Here is a 23,390-nt window from a genome sequence, read left to right as displayed (position 1 = left end):
TCAGGTACTACAGAAATTATAGCACGAGTTCAAACATATCAGTCACCCAGTTCTGAAGTAATGTGCTTCAAGAGCATATTATTTGAGGTAGTGATAACTTCAATATCAAAAGCATAAAAAATGGATAGAGGAAATTGAGATTTGGAGGTGGTAGGGATAGTTGATGCAAGCTAGACTTGCAGAGGAGGGAAGTTGGGTGATCAGATGTGAAATTTTAGAGAACAGACTTCAATTCAAGCTTGCTTTCTGGGCACAAATATTTGTAAGAGCAAGGGAATGGAGTGTAAAGAATACAGCTGTGTGTAGTCCTTATAAAATTTGTAAACATAAATAAGCACAAGCCTCTCTATGCTGTGATGTGACATCCAAGATGCAGCTATACCTTTTAGTTGGCATTTCCATTCTTTGCATATTTCTGTACCGTTTGGCCAAACTCCAAACATTTTAGGTAGAAGGTGCTTCAGACCAGAGGAATTATTTAAAAATGAACTAGTCTTCCAGATGCAATGTCTGGAAGTTGTTTTTTTCCCCTCATGTTCCTCTTTCAGCACCATACCAAGGCACTGCGGCAGCAACTGGATATGGCAAATGGTGGCAGCACCATGGGTTGGCATCAAAAGGTGCAGCCAATTATGGATTAGGCTGAAGTGCATTAGGAAAGAAAGAAAACAAGGCTGCAAACGAATATCAAAATAATGAAATTGGAGTGTCTTAGTGCATGGTTGGGAGCACAGAGGTTTGGTGATTACACTATTAAAAAATGTAATATCTAAAATAAAGCATTTTTGTACACAGGCAAATGATTGTGGGATCTGATGTTTAGTCATGATTCAGCCAGGGAGATATAACCATATGCACCCTATTCAATAATTGATCAATCTGGCCTAAGACTCCAAAAATGTCTAACCCTTCTCTGACACTCAAACAATAGCTTTGTGGGATGTAATTTAACAATAGAAAGTGCAAAAGAGGGCAGTTAATGGTTAGAATAAGTAACAAATCAAATTGTATGTCAATATTCTATGTAGTTTCAAAGAATTGGTGGAAGTATTTGTAATTACTCACAGAAAAAAGGTATTGCACACTTGAGGACCATCTTCTTGCTTGTCACTCTAAGCTGTTCTTCCAAAGGCATATTGGCTGCCAGCACTGGTATATTTCAAGTATTGTAATATTTGAGTACAATCCTAGTTTTAAGATTAGGAAGTGCACAGTTCCTGGAACCTCATGCGGTTTGCTAATTTTCTCTATGGGTCAGATAAGTGGAGTCCAATCCTGCCCCAACCCAACATCTATGTATAGATAGCAGTCAATGCATTACAGCTAGGGAGAAGAACGAATTAAAAAAATACTTTCCACCCTCTCTTGCTCAGAGCTGAACAAGTATAATCAGGAAAATTATTCAACACAAATCAAACTTGGAATCATCTTCTTGTATATGGCTCAGTATCATTACAGGCATGGAATATATTGAGCTAATTTCTCCACTCAAGGAAAACACAAATACACAAGTCCAGATTTGTAAAAAGGCTTTATTTTTTTTCCCCAATTTAATCATGAAATTAGTCATTACTTGGTTGAGGGCTCAGGCATGCAAACGGATGTCCAGGAATCTGCCATGTCTTAAACCAGTCACCAGGCTCATACATATATGCCCAATTTTGGCCTTCCCCAAACAAGGAAACAAAAAAAAACAGCAGCTCCTTATTTAGCATCCCCATGGTTGTACTGCTGTTAGCTGGAATGCAGTGTGAAGAATTGTGGAGCTAATGCAGGAGCATTTTGATCTGCAAAGCCATTAATATTTGTAGCTCCCATTTAATATGTTACAGGATAGTATAAGGGAGAGGAAGGGGAACTAGTGCAATATCATTTTACCCATGGGGATTCTGGACAAACAAAGAGCAAAAGTAGTCCATCATCCATAAGGAACCCCAATGAATTTAGAACTAGCTCAACCATAAAATCATGGGGAGGTATCAGAGGAAGTTAATATTGAACATGCCAAACAACACTCAGCCTAGTGGCCAACTGTATAATGACAGAACCCCAAGAACAGATTGCTTGCTTGATCTCAAAGCCAAGGATGATACATGGCATGGGGAGAGAGGGGAAAAAGCTCCCAATCCCATAAAGAACAAAAATGGCTGAATATCTTACAATTTAAAGTTCAATAACCTACACTAGCTGTTTCTCAATCTGTTCTCCACCATCTTTGCCAGTTAACTAACCCATTTGTCTGCCATTATAAAACACAAGGAACTTAATATTGACAGAAATTTAAAACAAATCAAAATGCCAAATGTAAAATAATGGCTTTATTTCATCATTTAAAATATACAGTACAGGAAGTGTGCTTAATCAAATTTACGTCATTTTCTGTGATGCTGGCAGAGTGGAGAGGCAGATCCTTCTAATCATGACATCTATACAACAGTTGCTTACACGACAGACACGTAGACTTGAAAAAAGCAGGTGCATTCCTCTAAATAAAAACATTTTATGAGAAAGTACAAAATTTTTTTGAACTATAACTTCTGAGGTTTTTATAAACAGTATGCCACTCCCTACATGAGATTTTTTTCCAAAAAGGTCAATTACCAGCTCATAAGCATCACCTCTTCAGGTCTTTAAAAAAATAAAAAACTCATAACTGCCATCACAAGGCATTTACACCACTTTCGTGAACTGTACCAAAAATGTCAAATTTCTGCCAACTGCAAGTCATCTTGTTCCCCACCATTACCTCACCATCCCCCTCCCCTGACCTACACTGAAGCCTGCTGAGGAACAGCAGTCAAGCACATTACTGCTAGCAATTAATGCCAACCATTAGGAGCCTCGATGCAGATTAGAGAGCTACAATACTATTTTAATATTCTTCCATCTTGGGGAGCACACGTTTGCAGCTTGAGGCAGCAACCATGGTTCAGTATATCACAGCAGATAAACCACAAGTCAACAAATAGTAATCTAATCCAAGCAAGCTGACAGATACACTTTACACAAAGAAAGAAAAAGTTAAAAATGGAGACAAACTGGTATAATACAAGTCCGAACAGGCAATGCCAGAGTTCCTCATTTTATTTCTTGGCTTGTTTTGTGATCATGCTTCTTGGTGGCGTTACAGGCCGGCTTGTATTAGGTTTCTTTTTCTCTGCTGGTTTCAAAATCTAAACAAAAAGTAGGTGTTTTAAAAGGAATGAAACTTTGCACATTACATGTAATTGTACTAGATATTAAAAAATATTAAATAATACTAAATATTAGGTCTTAAATAAGTTTGTGTCAGTCTTCACTGTGAAGGACACAAACAGCATACCAATAATTGACAGTCATAGGACTGTAGGGGGCAAGGACCTTAGAACAATCACTATTACTAAAGTAGTAGTGCTGGGTAGGCTAATGGGACTAAAAGGTGGACAAGTCCCCTGGTCCAGATGGAATGCATCCAGGGTACCAAAAGAAATGGCAGAAGTAATAGCAGAAGTAATTTATCAAAATTCGCTGGACTCTGGGGAGGTGCCAGCTGATCAGAAAACAGGTAATGTAACACCACTGTTTAAAAAGGAGGTAGACAAAAGGCAGGTAACTACAGGCTGGTTAGCTTAACATTCGTAGTTGGGGAAATGCTGGAATCTATTAAGGAAGAAATAGCAGGACACCTGGAAAAGAATGGTTCAATCAGATGCAGCATGGATTCATGAAAGGAAAGTTGTGTTTGATGAATTTACTGGAATTTTATGAAGATATAATGAGAGAGGTTGACAGAGGGGAAATGGTGGATGTGGTGTATTTAGATTTCCAGAAGGCATTCAATAAGGTGCCTCACAAAAGGTTGCTGTATAAGATAAAAAGGTACACGGAGTTAGGAGTAAGGTGTTAGCGTGGATTGAGAATTGGCTATCTAATAGAAAGCAGAAAGTTGCAATAAATGGGTGCTTTTCCATTTGGCAATCGTGACTAGTGGCGTGCCACAGGGATCGGTGCTGGGGCCTCAACTGTTTACCATATTCATAGATGATCTGGAGGAGGGGACCGAGTGTAGGGTAACAAAGTTTGTGGATGACACAAAGATGAGTGGGAAAACAAAATTGTGTGGAGGACACAAAGTCTGCAGAGAGATTTGGATAGGCTGAGTGGGTGAGGATCTGGCAGATGGAGTATAATGTTCGTAAGTGTGAGGTTATCCACTCTGGAAGGAGTAATAGTAAAATGGAATATTTAAACGGTGAAAAATTATAACATGCTACTGTGCAGAGGGACCTGGGGGTCCTTGTGCTGAATCACAAAAACTCAGTTTGCAGGTAATCAAGATGGCAAATGGAATGTTGGCCTTTATCGTGAAAGGGATGGAGTATAAAAGCAGGGAGGTCTTGCTGCAATTGTACAAGGTATGGTGAGGTCGCATCGAGAGTATTGTGTGCAATTTTGGTCCCCCTTATTTGAGAAAAGAAATATTGGCTTTGGAGAGGGTACAGAGAAGGTTCACCAGGTTGATTCCAAAGATGAGGTGGTTAGTTTATGAGGAGAGATTGAGCCTGTACTCACTGGAGTTTAGAAGGTTGAGGGGAGATCTTAAAGAGACATGTACGATAATGAAGGGGCTAGACAGGGTAGAAGCAGCAAGGTTATTTCCACTTAGATTAGAAACAAGAACTAGGGGGCACAGCCCCAAAATACGGGGGAGTCAATTTAGAACAGACTTGAGGAGGAACTACTTCTGCCAGAGGGTAGTGAATCTTTGGCATTCTCTGCCCATTGAAGCAGTAGAAGGCTAGCTCGTTAAACATGTTTAAGTCACAGATAGATTTTTACCCAATAAAAGGGAATTAAGGGTTACGGGGAGCAGGCAAGTAGAGCTGAATCACCATCAGATCAGCCATGATCTTACTGAATGACGGAGCAGGCTCAAGGGGCTAGATGGCCTACTCCTGCTCCTATTTCTATTACAGCAGTCATTTTCTATTGGACAGGGAAAGTGACAAAAGTACACATCTGATTTATAATTTAGGGGGTGGGGGGGGGGTGTGGCAGTGGTGTTGGTGGTGGAATCCTCCAGCCATAAACAGTAGTTATGTTCCACGTTGAAAAGCTCCATCCATTTCTGCAGTATGAGGAATTACCTCTACTAGGAGCTTCCAGTAGCTAGCTAAAAAAAGTCATCATTTTCAAATATGTTGTGTGCAACATGCATTTTTGAGAGGGGTTCTTCACTCCTACTGGAGCATCCTCAGCAGGCTGCTCATCATTAATATTTTTCTCTTTGCCTTCTCCCATGAAGATGTCTTGTGTTTGCCAAAAACTTCACAATATTATGCCCAAAATGATGGGATTGAACCATAGCATCTGCTTTACTTTTGGAGTTGCTGCATAAAAAACAAAAATTTTCTTGTAACAAATTTGAAAATTCATCTTACCTGAAAAGAACACATCAAGGTTTCATCTACACTCATCATGGCACCAGCATTATCAAATTCTCCACAATAATTGGGTGCGGAGAACAAAGTCACCAACTGCCTCTTGGCAAAGAACTCATACCCATCTTCTACAACCTGTTTCAGAAATGGAAATGAGTGAATATAGAAATCACTGCAACACAACCCTGCAAACGTACTTCACAAGAGCAATTATTACAGTTATTAAAAAATCAATTCAAATTACTGGATAATTTAAATTGCACTATAAAGTCTTGCCATTTTAATACAACTACTTAATTTGAATGAAAAAGTTGCCAGTATACAAGGGGCTATATTTAAAAACATTAACAGCAGGATTAAACTGCCCATTCCATCTGATCCAATAAAAGATGGCCAACTATGTAAATACAAAGACAAAATTCAGTCAGTAGCACAGCGTTTGATCAAAGCACAGTACAACAATTTAGTTGCACACCTTGCATATTCCTTTTTACTCCCATGTTGAACAGTTCTAAATTTTAGGTTATTTAAAGTGGACCAAACTTTTGTTGAATACACTACTGTGGCCATGTGACCCATTCCCTGCTGTGTTGTCCTTTTAAGGGACAATCACAAGTACGTTCAAAGCACATGTCACTCCAAGCCCCAACCCTTGTCTATTAAACCAAGATAACTACATTTTGCATACAATCAGGATGATAAATGTACAGTTTGCAAGACACTGCATTAATTTGACTCTTCAGGAGCCTGTGATTCAAATTACAGTGAATAGGAACAATTTTTACTATTTTGAAATACAAAAGGAAAAAATCTTGGATGATGCATTTCCCCACTACATTGAACATGAAATTGTCAATTTGTCCACCTACCCATCCAATGAATTGAAAAAGGTTTTATGCCTGAGCAACAAATGTAAATTTAAGATGTAACAATCGTCACAGAACATTATAATAGCTACAGAGAAAACTAGTGAACTAGTTGACTAGTGAACTAAAAGTCAAGTTTAAAAAGAGAGCCTTGGAGAAAAGTAAAAGTAAAAGGCAGGCTATCTAAAAAGCCAGGTGCTAAAATTCAACATTAGTATGCATCTTGAATAACTTGAGTTGTTGCAGCTCTATATCTGCATTAAAATCAGAATAGGCCAAGATTTTAAATAGGAAAACTATGGATTTAACTGAAATTAAGTGGCTTCTCTGCACTACAGAAGTAGAAACCTAGTAGATAATCATCCCGTGATATGAATTAACTAAATTTGGTCTAAAAAGTTTAAGCCTTAAAAACAGTAATTCAGGCTGAAATAAAAACAAAACCTCCATGCCATACCTGGTGGGCTCTACAGATCAAATCCAGGTCATGTTTATGAAGGAATTTTGCAACTACTTCAGCTCCAAATGTGAATGAGACACCGCGGTCATTCTCACCCCACCCCAGTACATCTTTGTCAGGATCAGACCACAAGAGATCACACAGAAGTCCTTGGTCTGGTACGTCAGTGGGTCGCATGATTCGTCTGATTTGTTCCATGGACTGAAGGTCGGGTGACAAACCTGATTTTTAAAAAAAATTGAAGTTATTCAATATTCATCTTTTTGTTTCCTCCACACCCTGTTATGCTGCATCTATTTGGACTATTTCAAATGCACAATATAAATCTCTGGCCTTTGGGCAAATCAAGAAAAAGCTAAGTATGGACTAAGTAAAATAAACTACTTCCCAATTGTTTCTACATCCACTAAAGGTACACCACAGGCTGAAGTTATACATACCTCCGTGACAGCAAAATATCTTTTCATCCACAATGGCAGCTATAGGTAAGCAGTTGAAACAGTCTGTAAACGTCTTCCACAATTTAATATTGTACCGCCTTTTACCTAGGGGAAGGTGATAGATAATGTCTCATCAACACGAACATGTTAAAAAAGCTAAGGTATAAACTTGGCTTCCAAAAAAAAGTTAGAAGTCTAAATACTTAAATTGCTTCTTTCATTTGCAATTGGCATATCAAATGTAAAAAAATTGGATTGAAGGCAAGGAAAGGAAAACAGTCATACCAAAGACTGAAAATGACCAAAGTTCAAAAATAAAAATAAATAACTATTATGCGACCTACATCAGTATGGAAGCTACTAGCCTGATACCATCCAGTTGATCATTATTTTTAAAAATAAAGTTAACAGACCAGCATTTATCAACCTAATGCTTTAAAAAAAAGCAACTGCAGAATGTAATTAGCAATAGCCATGGTAAAACTGACATCCATCTTCCCTGAGTAAAGGAATTGACAATATGAAATAGAAAATCAAAGGAACATACAGTAAAATACTAGTAATCTACTTTTTTTTTAAATGGAAAGTAGAATAAGCATAATTTTGAATTTTGCCACTTTTAGCATTAATTTGGAACTCTAAAAATATGCTCAAGCTACAAAGCACAAGTATTCCAAAGTCAATACAACACTACAATCAAATACTAGCAAACTGATTAACTCAGTGTTTACAGTTGGTACAATGGGTGGGATTTTATGGCCTTGCTCAGAGACCAGAAAATCCCAGATTTTTCCATTGTCCATCCCTCACCCTCTGATTCCATGGTGGGTGGGATGGTAAAATTCTGGCAAATCTCTCAGCACTACTGTTTGACCTGTTTATAGACGTTTTGCTCATCTCCCCAACATTCATTGTCATAATCGTTTTAGAATCAAAACTGGTCAATGGGACATCTTTAGCCAACTTCTGCTATAGGATAGTCTCAAAGTTTACATATTTAATTACCTAAAAAGCCACGGCAAAGTAACAAAATGCCATAATAAACTTCCCAAAAATGAACAAATGCATGGGCTGAAGGTGAATAAATAGAATGATCTCTCAATTTAATGTAATTACAGGACAAAAGGTGATGAGGCTGCCATTTCATTTTCTATTCAGAGCTTTCAGTTCACTATAAGCTTGGCTGAGACAACAGGCAGCTAAACTAGAGATAGTTTCAGTTACACTTACATTTGATGCAAGAGCAAAATTTTGTTGGAATACTCAGTTTTCAAGTACATTAGAATTGAAGAAATAAGATGTCATGCAGATTTGGCTATGCTTACGCAACAGTAAACTAGAAAATGTTTCCTTACATTCGTCATAGAATCCATATATTCTGTTTATACTGGCACATTCATGGTTTCCACGCAAAAGGAAAAAATTCTCCGGATACTTAATTTTATAAGCCAATAACAGACAGATGGTTTCCAAAGACTGCTTTCCCCTGTCCACATAATCTCCCAGAAACAGGTAGTTGCTCTCTGGTGGGAAGCCACCATATTCAAACAATCGAAGTAAATCATAATATTGGCCATGAATATCACCTGGGGAAAAGAAAGTCAGTCAGAATAATTTACTAAAAATACACCAGACAGTAAAGTGAAACACAGAATAGCCAGTTTGAAGTAATTAAGCTAACATTTGGGACAAAAACCATTAGGTGTGGAGGGGCAGGGTGCAAAAGGAAAAATAAGAAACAGCTGGCCAGTGTGGGGATTAGGGGAGAAAATAAAAATGTGCATATATATTTGCTCCAAATGTCACATGGTTAACAGTAGTACTGTTCACCATTTGAGCTTTGAACTCAAAAGCACATGACTTGCATTTCCGTACAACAGGAGCTGTAACAAAACCCACAATTTCCTTCCTGTATGTGCACCATGGAGTTGAACTATTAAAAATTGCAACAACATAAAAAGGCGTGATACCAGGTCAACAAATCCATGGGTGAACGAACAAGTCATAACTGCATTCTCTGTTGAGAGATTTAAGCATTTAAGATAAGCATAGAATTGTTCTTACTTGAGATTTAAATAAGCAACTGATCATGAAGCTACTTACCACATATTTTTAATGGAGCTTCAAGTTCCAGCAGAATAGGCTGACTGAGGAAGATTTCACGAGACTTAAGGCACAGGCCTCTGATTTCATTCTCTTGGAGTTGTACGTTTTTTCCTGGTTTAGAACCCCGTACTAGATAAATGAAGAAAATGAATAATAATCAACTGTTGGTAGGGTAATTTTCCGAATGAATTTAAGCTTTAAAATCTCTGCTTTTGCAATCTGATAAAGCTTCACGAGGTTACTAGAAACATACATGCAGGTAACTGCAGCTCCCTTGACAATGCCCAAAATATTTCAGCAGTAACGCGATTTTTCTTGCTTAAAAGTCTAGACAGACATCTGATGCAAGTGTTTGCGTCAGTCCTGAACAGACATGAGCATACCAAAAATTTAAAATTAATCTCATGTACATATTTCAGTAATGGCAAACTATTATGTTACTACAAATTTACAATTGAGTCACTGAAATTCACTTACTACTAAAATTATTTATTTTAGAAAGAAAGTCTGTTAAATTACTCCAAATCAAGACTTCACTAAGCTCAGCTAAGAAATAACACCCATTATGATGAAAATGACTTTTTTGTCAGGGTGCAAATTTATGCTTCTCAACTCAAACATATACAGCTGTAATGCAAGACGTAGCTAAACTGACATTATACAGAAAAGGATAGGTAATAGTAATCTTGCACAGGATCATCCATCTCAAAAGATGAAAAACTCAGTACTGTTAATAATATTTAACTACGGTTATGTAACTGAGACTACACTAACCCCAAAGAAAATGCAAGCCAGAAGTACTCTGGATCACAGCTGGAAGATTTCATACAAATCCCATGTCATTCATGTTCCAAAACAGATCTGTACAAGGTTTTGTATCAAATAATTGCTAAAATCAAAATTGCATATTCTCTAGTTATTCATGGTCTCTTCTCAAAATATTGTAACGTTATGGAGTGCTTACTATAAATGCATAGTACCAAGAAAGGTTGTGTAAATACAGCCAGATTGAATTAAAAATGTTTTCTTTACCTATTTTAGTTTGCATTCATCTTAGTTGATTACTTTTATAAAAGTAATGTATTTTAAAAGACATCTATTTTCCATGCCCTACTTTAAGATTACCATTAAATAGCAATTGTAATTAATTCAGAGTCCTTCATTTCACTGTGCCACATGGCTCTAAAAGGTGCTCAAAACCAGTGTGGGTATCATGCATGTTAATCCACGTGTTCCAATCAACTACACTGTTGTACATGAGGATTGCAATGGAACGCGAGACAATTCAAATTCTGAAGTTGGCAGAAAAATAGAAATGGGTTTGGCTGGAATTGGCCAAATGCAATACAATTTATCTTCATGGTGTTCCATCTAAGGAGCAGCAGGACAAAACAATTTTGGGAAAACTCCTCATCAAAGTAGACAAACAGAGAAATATCTGGCAGCTGTAAGATTGATAATTCAAATGAAAGGAAGTAATCAGTAAGGATAGGGCAACAACACCTGCTCCATGATTATCCTCAACACTGGTGTCCTCAGCTCCTTACTATATTCCTTATACATCTATGGCCGTGGCAAAATTCCCCTCCAATTTGATGATACCATCATAGTGACTCAGATCTCAAACAATGATGAGATGGAGTACAGGAAAGACAGAATCTGGTGAATTGGTGCAACAATAATCAGTAAAATGAAAGAGATAGTCATCAACCTCAGGAAGTGTAGTGGAGAGCATGCCCCTGTCAATATCAATGGTGATGACTGAGAGCTTCAAATTCCTAGGTGCCCAGATCACCAACTTGTCCTGGTCCCTTCACACTGACACTATAGTTAAGAAAGCCCATCAACATTTCTACTTTCTTGGGAGGCTAAGGAAATTTTGCACGTCCGCTACTATTCTCACCATCTTTTACAGATGGACCATAAAGCGTCCTTTCTGGTTGTATCAGTCAGTAAAGAAGATTTACATCTCCAATTCTAATTATGTAATCCTGAGATCTCTCGCACAATTCTTCTTAGTCTCTTGTTTGTATCTGACATGACCAGTCAAATACTTCAACGGCTCAACTAAATTCTCTATCTTAGGTTATGGCAGCAAATATGTAACACTGAGTTTGATTTATTATTCTTGCATGTGTTAGTATACAGTGGAAAGTATTGTTTCTTGTGTGTCAGACAGACAAAGCATATTATACACAAAAGGAAAGGACAGAGTGCAGAATGTAGTATTACAGCCATAGCTAGGGTGTAGAGAAAGATCAACTTTGAGGTAGGTCCATTCAAAAGTCTGATGACAGCAGTGAAGAAGCTGTTCTTGAGTCAGTTGGTACGTGACCTCAGACTTTTGTATCTTTTCCCTGGTGGAAGAAGGTGGAAGAGAGAATGTCCAGGGTGCTTCTGCTCTGTTCAAGACTGCAAGAAACTACAAAGGGTTGTGAACGAAGCCCAACCCATCATGCAAACCAGCCTCCAATCCACTGACTGTCTACAGATCCTGCTGTATTGGAAAGTAGCCAGCATAATTGAAGACCCCAAGCAGCCTGGACATTCTCTCTTCCACCTTCTTCCATCAGGAAAAAGATACAAAAGTCTGAACCAAAATTAAATGGGATCGGGAAGTAAAAAGATCTGTCATGATGGAATGAATGCCAAACTGACTGAATGACACACACTGCTCTTAACATAACAGTAACTGGCTGAAATAGATCCCATCAAAAAAAAAAGGAACCTCTACTGACTGATTTTAAGAATAAGCATCTATAAAACTAAAGATTGTTAATGGTTTTAACAGTAGGATAAAATGCTTTGCTTGGTTAAGTTGACTAAAATCAACATTTACTACAACTGATGTATCACATTTGCTTCTGGAAAGGACAGCTTTTTATCTAAGGGATTCACAAAGTAATTTATGAAATAGTTCCATCTATCAGGTCTTTAGAAAAATCACTACACCCAGAAGCTTGACACCATTCTTGTTTTTATATAGCTGGTGTTAATACCTTCTCAGAAAAGTTTTTTTAAACATCTGATTTAAAGAGTTAAACTAGAAAAAAAAACAAATGCAATAGAAATGTATTTAAGTTACCACAATGATGGTCATCATTGGTCAGCACAGTGGTTAACACTGCTGCCTCATAGCACTAGAGATCTGGGTTCAATTCCAGCTTCGGGTGACTGTCTATGGGGGTTTCCTCCGGGTGGACTAGTTTCCTCCAAAGACATGCAGTGGTAGGTTGATTGGCCATGCTAAATTGACCCTTAAGTGTCCCAGAACATGGGGGTTAGGTGGATTAGCAGAGTAAAAACATGGGGTTACATTTGGTAAGATGAGTTGGTGTAGACTCAATGGGCCAAATGGCCTGCTTCTGCACTGCAGGGATTCTATCAAGGACAATTTCCACTGATTATGGTTTAGGCAGCTATTTCTCAAGTAAATCAGGCTTCCAAAGGAAACAAAAACCTATCAAGAATCCTTTCAACTAAAGCGTCCTAAATTAATTCTTCCATTAAATCAAAAGATGCAAAATGTAAAAGCTAAACTTCAACATTGTCCACATTGATTAAATTCAATAGAGACATTTGCATTTTTGGGCTATTAATAGAATAAGAGCTGAAAATATGCTAAGTAGTGTAGGATCATTTGGAGTAAGCATATTTAACACCAAACATGAAAACCTTCTTTTTATAGGCCAATGGCATAAAGAACTATTTCTGCGAGCAAGATCCAAAGTATAGAACTGACAGGAGTCACCAGATTCAAAGCAGGAATAGGAAGCAACTTCCACAATGAGTCAAATTGTGCCAAATTGTAGATACTCCAGCAGCTCTATTGCTGAAATCAGCCAATACTAGACTAGAATCATACTAAAGAATCTCATCTTCATGGTTTTGTTACATATAATGCATCTGTCATGAGGCACTATAAGTAGCAGTAATTTACTAAAGTGCTTGAATATTCTACTGCCCAGATGAAAAAAATTGCATTGCAATCTGAACTTGAGCAAAAGATGGACATTTAGCAGTTATTTAATTATACATAAACTTTAGTCTTTCAGGATTTAGTGTGTTAAGAATAAGAGAGTATAGTTAGGATCTTGGCCTGTGTAAAGCATTCTATCAAAATTGCCTGGCATGTTATTTAATAGATATCTCAATTGTATGCAAATCACACATATAGTGATTATACTAAAGCTCACACTTTTTTCTCCCAATAGGATATTTTCATGTGGGGAATTAAATAAGCATGTCTCTCTTTTACTTTGGTAAGTTGATGTCAAGTCACAAGCTGATCAAAAAAATGCATTTTATGCTCAAGGTTAGAGATTGCAACACTGGGAAAAGTTCACAGATGCAAAATATGCACCTGTGATATTAATAAACTTGAAAAATGCACACCATCTGTACCACTGTCCTTCATGAACAATTGTGTGCTGCGACTTGCTTATAAAGAGGAAAAAAGATTATATGGCCACTGAATTACTCATGGTTCAAAGACATGCTTTGCTTTACTACCTGGGAATCAGAAATGCAGAAACTAAAATAAAGGCTTGCAATTCCTATTCACCATTCTCTACTAATTTTTACCTGCTGCAGCTGGTTCAGTTAAAGCCAAAGATCTGTGATTGGCTCTGTAAGCAGATGCGGAATCTATGCAACAGCTCAAGGCTTCAAAACACAAGACACAACCACAGTCTCAAAACATAAGACTGTAGTTATCTGAATGCATTCATATCAAGTATCAAATACCTCTCATACATTCACGGATACTCATTCAACAGAAAAGTGCTGTCAACTTCTGCACTAACAGATTGCACACACATACCTACGCGCGCCAGATTAACTTGCAGGCTCTGTGCGAGCACTGACTTTTATAAAACGGTTAATATTTTAAGATAGAAGACACAGCAGTGCATCTGGCAAAGGCTATTTGTTCCTATTCATTCAGATAAAATGTTCTGCTGTTAGTTAAAAGAGCAAGATGATTGTCCAAAATTTTGACTTGATTATAGTCATATTTTGGTATACAGGGAAAAATATTGTTTCCTGCATGCCATACAAAGCATACACTGGGGAAAAGAAAAAGGAGGGTGCAGAATGTAGTGTTACAGTCATAACTAGATGCAGCAAAAGATCCATTCAAAAGTCTGATGGCAGCAGGGAAGAAGCTGTTGTTAAGTCAGTTGGTATATGATCTCAGACTTCTGTATCTTTTTTCTGACAGAAGAGAATATGTCTTGAGTGCATTGGGTCCTTGATTATGCTGGCTGCTTTCCCAAGGCAGTGGGAAATGTAAATGGAGTCAATGGATTGGAGGCTGGTTTGCCTGATGGACTGGTCTACATTCACAACCCTTTGAAATTTCTTATGGTCATGGTCAGAGCAGGAACCATACCAAGCTGTGATACATCTGGAAAGGATGCTTTCTATGATGCATCCTCCAGTGGTGTCTCATCTTGCATCTAGAGCTGGAGCAGAAGGAGACTGAAAACAGCATGAGAATGCAGGGAGAAGGTGGAGTGCTAGCTTGGAGTTTGTACTCGCCTAATCAGGAGCTCCAATCAGGTAAGTATTACTTTTATAGTTTATACAATCTTTATTTTGGGGCTTATAGTTTGTAAGGGCCATATTCTGCAGTAACAAGGACAGAGAAAAAGGGCCCTACAATAATTTGCTATTGTGTGATTTTAATTATATTACAAAATTTAAAGGGACAAGTGGAGGTGGCACAGTGGCAAACATCCCCCTCACAATTCCAGCCTTGGGTCACTGTTTGGAGTTTGCACATTCTCCCCATGTCTGCATGCGTTTCCTCCCATACAGGATAGGGCATGGGTGGGATTCCAGTTGGTGCAGATTCAATGGGTCAAATGGCCTCCTCCTGCATTGTAGGAATTCTACGAAGTCATGTCAGGAGAGCTCAAAGGAGTGATGCACTCTTGCTCTATGTTGGAAGCTGGGAATATTTCTAGTGCTTGTGGCCAGCACGTATGCAAGAAGTGCCTCCAGCTGCAGCTTCTAGAAATCCAGGTTTTGGAGCTGGAGCAGCGGCTGGGAACATCAAAGCATTCAATAGTGGAGTATCGTGGAAAGCACAAAGAGAGATGGTCACACCACAGGCAAGAAGGGAATGGGTGATCACCAGGCAGATCAGAACAGAATAGATACACCACTTTGGAAACTGTTGGGAAACAGCCTCTCCAGCCAAATTCATTGCAAAGTTAGCTGCTGCATGGACAACTAAAAAGTTTGGGAATGAAATTATTATAGGGGATTCAATGTTAAGAATGGATAGGTGTTTGCAGCCACAAGGAGACTCCAGGATGGTATGCTGCCTCCCAGGTGCTCAAGTCAAGGATGTTTTGGAGCAGTTACAAAATATGGCAGCAGCAGCGATCGTTTAATGTACACTTTAATGCAAAAAGGTCCTAAAAGCTGAATGTAGAGTTAGGAAGCTGAAAAGTAGGACCCCAAAGATATACTACCAAAGGAATACTATCAGAGCAGAAATAGTAGGACACGTGCAGCAGGTGGTCAGGAAGGCGAATGGGATGCTGGCCTTCATAGCGAGGGGGATTGAATATAAAAGTAGGGAGGTCTTGCTGCAGCTGTATAGGGCATTGGTGAGGCCGCAGCTGGAGTACTGTGTGCAGTTTTGGGCGCCGCACCTGCGCAAGGATATTTTGGCCCTGGAGGGAGTGCAGAGGAGGTTTACTAGGCTGATACCGGAGTTGAAGGGATTGAGCTATGAGGAGAGGCTGAATAAACTAGGCTTGTACTCGTTAGAGTTTAGAAGAATGAGGGGAGATCTCATTGAGACGTATAAGATGATGAATGGGATGGATAGGATAGAGGTGGAGAGACTCTTCCCGCTCAAAAAAGACAGTAGGACTAGGGGGCACAGCCTCAAGATAAAGGGGAGGCGGTTTAGAACGGAGTTGAGGAGGAACTTCTTCACTCAAAGGGTGGTGAATCTCTGGAATTCTCTGCCCGTTGAAGTGGTGGAGGCTGCCTCGCTAAATATTTTTAAGAAGCGGGTTGATGGGTTTTTGATAAGAGAAGGGATTAAGGGTTATGGGGAGAGGGCGGGAAAGTGGAACTGAGCCACGACAGATCAGCCATGATCTTATTGAATGGCGGGGCAGGCTCGAAGGGCTAGATGGCCTACTCCTGCTCCTATTTCTTATGTTCTTATGTTCTTACATCAGATGAACAGAAAGCTCAAGAGATGGTGCGAGGACAATGACTCCTGGGACACTGGGACTGGTTCTGGGGGAGGTGAGACCAGTACAAACTGAAGAGAGTTGGGAAGGATTTAAACCAAAATGACAGGGCGAGTGAGAACCTAAGCAAGAAGCCAAAGGAGGGGGAAAACAAGGATAAGAACAAAAAAGATAGAAAGGGAATTTAAAAAATGGACAGAGAAATTAACAGCCAGAGAAAAATGGGAACAGGACAAGTAACGTTAAGGACAAGCCTCAAGGCTTGTGTCATTAACATGAAGCATTCACAGTGATGAATTAGTCTGCAAATAGATGTAAACAGGTATGATAGTCAAAATTACAGAAATATGGCTGCAAAGAATGATTAGGGTGGGAACTGAACATCCAGCATTATTCAGTATTTAGGCAGGAAAGACAAAACGGAGAAGGTGGTGAGTTGCATTACTGGTTAAAGAAGAAATAGTAAGGAAGAATATTAAGCTCAGATGGTGTGGAATCTGTGTAGATACTGCAGAGAAATACCAAGGGGCAAAAACATCAATTTATTTATTTATTATTTATTTATCGATTTATGTTGACTCCAAACTGTAGCAATGTTGGGGATGGCATCAAACAGGAAATTAGAAACATGTAATAAAGGAACAACCTTAATTATGGGTGACCTTAATCTGCATACAGGTTGGGCAAATCAAAATAATATTGTAGGAGGAGGAATTCCTGAAGTGTTTTCTAGACCAATATGTGAGGAACCAGCTAGAGAACAGGTCACACAGGATTTTGTGTAATAAGAAAGGAATAATTGCCAATCTAGTTATGCAACACCCCCTGGGATAACAACCATAAACTGGCAGAATTCTTCATCAAGATGGAAGAGTGATATAGTTGGTACTGAGACTAGGGTCCTGAATCTAAATAAAGGAAACTATGATGGTATGAAATGCAAGTTGGCCATGATGAATTGCCAACGTTAATTAAAGGGAGGACAGTGGGTAGGCAACAAACATTTAAAGACGGCTTGGGTGAACTGCAACTATTGTTCATTCTGGTGCAACAATAAAATGGGAAAGATGACCAAACCATGACTTAAGGGAAATTAGAGATGTTAGATCCAAGAAAGAGGCATACAAATTGGCCAGAAAAAACCCACTAGACTTGGTTGGGTGCAGTTTAGTATTCAAAGTAGGTCAAAGGGGATTGATTAAGCAGAGGAAAACAGTATGACTGTAAATTTGATGGGAACATAAAAACTTTTACAGTCAGATTTTATTACATGAAGACAAAAGTATTGGTGACAACAAACGTAGGTCCCTGCATCAGAAACGAGCGAAGAAATTGCTGACCAATTAAATCAGTGGTTCCCAAGCTTATACGTCTTGGCACGCCCCCATGCTGTAAAAAACCTTTTGTGGCACACTTCCTACTTTCCCAGTTTTCTCCCCTTACTGGAAACTTCCTTTTAGCTTCTCTGTCCTCACCCGTTTTTAAAAAATCTCTCCATTTTTCACTTCTCCCAGAGTTTTTGTGCAGGTGCATGAGACCTTTGTTTTTAGCTACAAGTCCCATTAGTCATGCGCACGGGTCTGGCCAACATAAAAATATAAACCATGTATGCGACTCTTTCCCAGCCTGCACATGGGAGGCTCAAAATCTGTCTGGTCTTGGAGATATCAACCAAGCTGAAGGCAAAGTTTAATGACATGAATTTTGAATCACAATCTTTTATTGCAGCACATTTGGGGAGCTGTCATGGCACACCAGAACCACTGAACTAAATACATACATACCTCACAAAGGAAGACACAAATAACTTACCAGAAATGCTGGGAAACACAGGGTTTGATGAGAGGAACTGAAGGAAATCAACATTAGCAAGGAAATTGTGTTGAGGAAATTGATGGAATTGAAGATTGACAAATCCCTAGGGCCTGATAATTTATATCGCAGAGTAGCTCAGGAAGTGATTCTAGAAATAGTGAATGCATTGGTGGTCATCTTCCAATATTCTGTCGACACTGAAATAGTCCCTACTGTTGGGTAGATAACAAACCCATTGTTTAAAAGGGGAGATAGAGAGAAAACAGGGAATTATAGACTAGTCAGCCTGAGATCAGTAGTGGGGGAAATACTAGTGTTCATTGTAAAAGGTTTAATAGCAGAGGACATGGAAAACGGTGGCAGGAGCACAGTCAGGCAAAATATTACAGATGCTGAAATCTGAAATAAAAACAGAAAATGTTAAATCTTGGCAGGTCTGATAGCATTTGCAAGGAGTCAGAAGTCAGAGCTCTGATGATGGGTCATTCTGACTCGAAACATTGGCTCTATGCTCTCTCCTCTGATGCTGTCAGGTCTGCTGAGATTTTCCAGCATTTTGTTTTTGTCACAGAATCAATATGGATTTATGAAAGAGAAATCATGCTCGATAAATCTCTTGAAATTTTCCCAAGGATGTAACTAGCAAAATTGAACTTATGTTTAAGTAGTTAGATTTGGTTCTTGGTGCACGGGGGAGCGCAGAAAAACGCAGGTTACCAAGTTAGGTGACCAGCCATAATCGTAATGAACTACAGAGCAGTCTCAAAGGACTAAATGGCTCATTCCTACTTTATGGTTTAATGTTAACTTAATTTTGTTGCAGGTTTGAATCCAACTAATTTCATATTTGAATTCTTGCTCTTAGATATGTTAAATTATGCATCATTTCACCCACTCCCAGGCCAATAGTTTATGTCAGCCTAAAGTAGCCTGCAAAGAAGCACTTTGGTTTCTATTTAGCAGGTTTCCATCTTAATAACAATTCCACCTGTGTAAGATTATGAATGCAACCTACTGCACAGTACAATCTCTATGTCATTGCACCATGTTACCCACTTTACATCACTAAAATATACTAACCAATACAGCATCCTGGACAATTATTTTGATCTTAGCCCTCAAATCTGGTGGTAAAGAGGTGAACAGCTGAGCAACACATTAGGATGGTGTCAGACTTGTTAGTCTGGTGACTTATTTCATCTGGGGAATCAGTAGGAGCACTGAATGACTCCAGTGCCCTCTGATCAAAAAGCTGCAAATTTTGGATACCAATATTGCTGGTGAACATATCAACGTTAGCAACTGCAGATTTACCACCTTTGTGTTTCTATGTCAAATTCTGTTCTGGAAATGGCATTTGTGGCAGCATCAAATGAGGTTGGTTTGTATTTGTGCATTTATTTGTGCGGCAACATTAGGGGTAGCACTTCCTGTACGTACTCTGTCAAAAGTCAGCTGCATACACTCAAACAAATAAGTTGGCTTGACAAACTAACAAAATTTGAGTTCCCCATTTTAGGTCTGTGTGGTTCTTAACCAATTGTAAGTTCTTTTATTTAGCTCATCTATCATTTTGCAACTGCTCCCTCCGTAAAACACATTTCCGATGATTCAGCAAATCTAATATAGCTGCTAAATCTGAAGCAGCTATATCAGGACATTTCAGTAATTGAGATTCTCAACTGTCAATGCAGAAATTATGAAATTTAGTTTATGGACATTTTAACTGAAGTATTTTGATTAAAATATTTAAGACTTGAAATGATGCTGCGATTAAGAGTTCATTATCTACCAATCGAGCTATCTGGACGATGTAAAGACTTAAAATGTGAATTTAGCCAAAAATCTCACTGAAATTGCAATCCAATCACAGACTGGGAACTGGAATGAATGGTTATTGGTCAGATGAATAGAATTACATAGCCGTCTCCTGATCAGAAAGGTAGCAGAGGCAATTCAGTGCATGCCAGTGTGCAGCTGTTCCTGACACACATCCAATAGGCAACAAGAGTTACAATGCTCATGAAAATACCCCACCCAAAAACTGAACAATAGCGGTGTGGATTGGTTCACTGGTTAGCTGAGTAGTTATTTTACACTCAAGGGACAATGTAATTAATCGAGTTAAAATTACACTGCAAACACAACTCTACTTGTATATTAAAAAATGCTGAAACTTTCAAAGAAAATTATAGAAATGATCAGATTAATCAGCACCTGCCACTAGAATGTTAGTGGGTAAATTTTCATTCTACATCACTTGTTTTAAGAAAAACTATTTGATCTTTCAAAAGGAATATTAGCTTTCAAGAGAGCATTTTGAGCCATATAATATTAAAGTTAATATAATACTGACAGTTACAGGTTTGTCACAGATGGTAAAAAATTGAGGGGTCACACCAAGATTACTTCACAAACACATTGCACAATATTAAAGTATGTGGCCTTAGAAGAAATTCTCCTTGACACTACCTTCAGCAAGTGTATGACAATACAATTTCAGGTCAACATCCTAGGGATTACTATTGACCAAAAGCAGAACTAGGCCAGCAGCATAACTACTGTGGCTACAAGAACAGGTCAGAGGTTGGGAATTCTGTAGTGTATCACACCTCCTGACTCTCTAATGGCTGTCCACCATCCATATAGCACAAGTCAGGATTGCAATGGAATACTCACTTTTGTCTGCATAAGTGCAACTCCAACAACATTAGGAGCTTGATACCATCCAATACAAAGCAGTCTGCTTGACTGGCACCCCAACCACCTCAAAACATCCACTTCCTCCACCAATGCAAAAGTATCTACAAGACACATTGCAGCAACTCACCAAGGCTCCTTTATCAACACTTTCCAAACCCGTAACCACTACCACTTGAGGACATGGGCAACAGATGCATAGGAGCACCACCACCTGTAAGTTCCTCTCCAAGCTACTCACCACTTGAAACAATATCACTGTTCCTTCATTGTCACTATGTCAAAACAGCAAATGGACTATTATTTAAAATGGTAAAAAACCTAAGCACTCTTGTGCAGAAGAACTTGGGGGTGTCCTTGTGCAAGAATTGCAAAATGCTGGTTTGCAGGTGCACAGGCAATTAAGGCAAATGGAATTTTGTCCTTCATTGCTAGAGGGGTAGCGTTTAAAAACAGGAAAGTTGTGTTGCAACTGTGTAAGGTGCTGGCGAGGCCGCACCTGGACTACAGTTTTGGTCGACTTGAGAAATGATATACTGGCACTGGAGGGGGTGCAGAGAAAATTCACTAGGTTGTTCTGGAGTTGAGGGGGTTGGCTTTGAGGAGAGACTGGGACTATACTCATTAGAACTTAGAAGAATGAGGGGGCATCATATAGAAACATAAAAGGGAATAGATAAGATGAAAGCTGGGAGGTTGTTTCCACTGAGGGGGGGGACAGTTTCAATCGGCATTGAGGAGGAACTTCTTCACTCAAAGGGTGGTGAATCTCTGGAATTCTCTGCCCATTGAAGTGGTGGAGGCTACCTCGCTAAATATATTTAAGTCACGGGTAGATAGGTTTTTGATAGACAAGGGAATTAAGGGTTATGGGGAGTAAGTGGGAAAGTGGAACTGATCCACTTCAGATCAGCAATGATTTTACTGAATGGTGGGGCAGGCTCAAAGGGCCAGATGGCCTACTCCTGCTCCTATTTCTTATGTTATGTTCTCACTGGTGGGTGAAACTAGAACTAGGAGGCAGAGCCTCAAAGTAAGGGGGAACAGATTTAGGAATTATTTAGATGAGGAACTTCTTCACCTAAAGGGCTGTGAATCTGTGGAATTCCCTGCCCAGTGAAGCAGTTGAGGCTATCTCATTGAATGTCTTTAAAGACAAGATAAATAGATTTTAGATCAGTAAAAGAATTAAGGGTCATTGTGAGTGGGCAGGTAACTGGAGCAGAGTCCACGAAAATATCAGCCATGATCTTACTGAATAGCTGAGCAGGCTCGAGGGGGCTAAATGATCTCCTCTTGTTTCTAGTTCTTACAATCTTAAAAATCTTGGACTTGCCTGCCTAACAGCATCGTGGGTATACCTACATCATGGACATTTAGGGATGGGCAATGAAAATGCTGGCCTAATCATTGACATCAATGTCCCAAGAAAGAATAAAAATTACCACCAGAATTGACAGATTCTAGTTTTATCAATTTCCACTTGGTAGGTAAGCCTATAATATAATCCTACTGAAATCCATTTGGCTCTGTAACATCAATGCAATATTTAATAAATGGAGGGTATTCAGTAGAGTGTATACCTCTGCATTAACTCAACATTAAGAATTTCCATCTCGCTGAGAAAGATGTGACAAAATGCACCACTGCAGCTGAGGCAATCCACTACAATCTCCCAATGTTAACAGATCTTTGCGCAAAAAAATTGGGATCAGGATCCACATCATCACCAAAAACTAACCTTTTTCCTTCTTCCCGTGTATGTACTTTTGTTGCTTACTATTGCTTACAATGGATGCATCTCAAAACCAAACAAACATTAACAGAAAGAAAAACCATCACCTATGCTCACCTTCAGTGGTAAAGGTAGGAGCTATTCATTAATGCTTCCAGAATTATTTCCACTAACTCCCCAACTGCAGCCACCATTAGCAATTGTTTGGTGAAAATATGCAAGATTTTAACTGATATTGCTACTCAAATTGATTTTACCATCACCTTAGCCTGCACAGAATGATTTGATTACAAACAAGACTCAGCACTTGATTTAGTCATTAGAACAGAAAATAAAAGTAATACTGTTAATATTGTAAGCGCACCCACCAAGAATGATCCAAATAGATTCAAAATGTTGAATTTAATATCTAAATTGCAAACTCTGGAAGCACAAACCAACTAATATAAAATGGAACAATGCTGTAATAAACACCAAGGGATACTTGGCAAGACAGAATAGGGTAGGTTAATTAAAATGGTTTCAGTATTTCACGATAAAGGAGAAAATTAGGAAAAAAATGAAATAGATTACTTCTCCACAGCACTTTATTAAAATGTATGTTTGATTATGATAGGATCCAACTTGT

General features: G+C 38.8%; 1 protein-coding gene across 1 annotated transcript in view; it reads right to left on the bottom strand.

Annotated features, from left to right (window-relative positions):
* Nucleotides 1-1,512: 1,512 nt before the first annotated feature.
* LOC145355846 (serine/threonine-protein phosphatase PP1-gamma catalytic subunit A) overlaps nt 1,513-23,390 on the bottom strand; it is a 27,489-nt gene continuing 5,611 nt past the window's right edge. Inside the window, exons 2-7 of the mRNA XM_080208273.1 lie at nt 9,290-9,421; nt 8,542-8,772; nt 7,187-7,291; nt 6,744-6,967; nt 5,421-5,555; nt 1,513-3,173 (exon numbers count right to left, since the gene is read on the bottom strand). Coding sequence (XP_080064399.1) covers nt 3,084-3,173; nt 5,421-5,555; nt 6,744-6,967; nt 7,187-7,291; nt 8,542-8,772; nt 9,290-9,421 — 917 coding nt within the window. The 3' untranslated portion in view covers nt 1,513-3,083. The remainder of the gene's footprint in view (nt 3,174-5,420; nt 5,556-6,743; nt 6,968-7,186; nt 7,292-8,541; nt 8,773-9,289; nt 9,422-23,390) is intronic.

The sequence above is a fragment of the Carcharhinus amblyrhynchos genome, chromosome 20, assembly GCF_965287045.1.
Source record: "Carcharhinus amblyrhynchos chromosome 20, sCarAmb.v2.hapA, whole genome shotgun sequence".
In the NCBI taxonomy this organism is placed as follows: Eukaryota; Metazoa; Chordata; class Chondrichthyes; order Carcharhiniformes; family Carcharhinidae; genus Carcharhinus; species Carcharhinus amblyrhynchos.
This window is presented reverse-complemented; position numbering and strand designations above follow the sequence as displayed.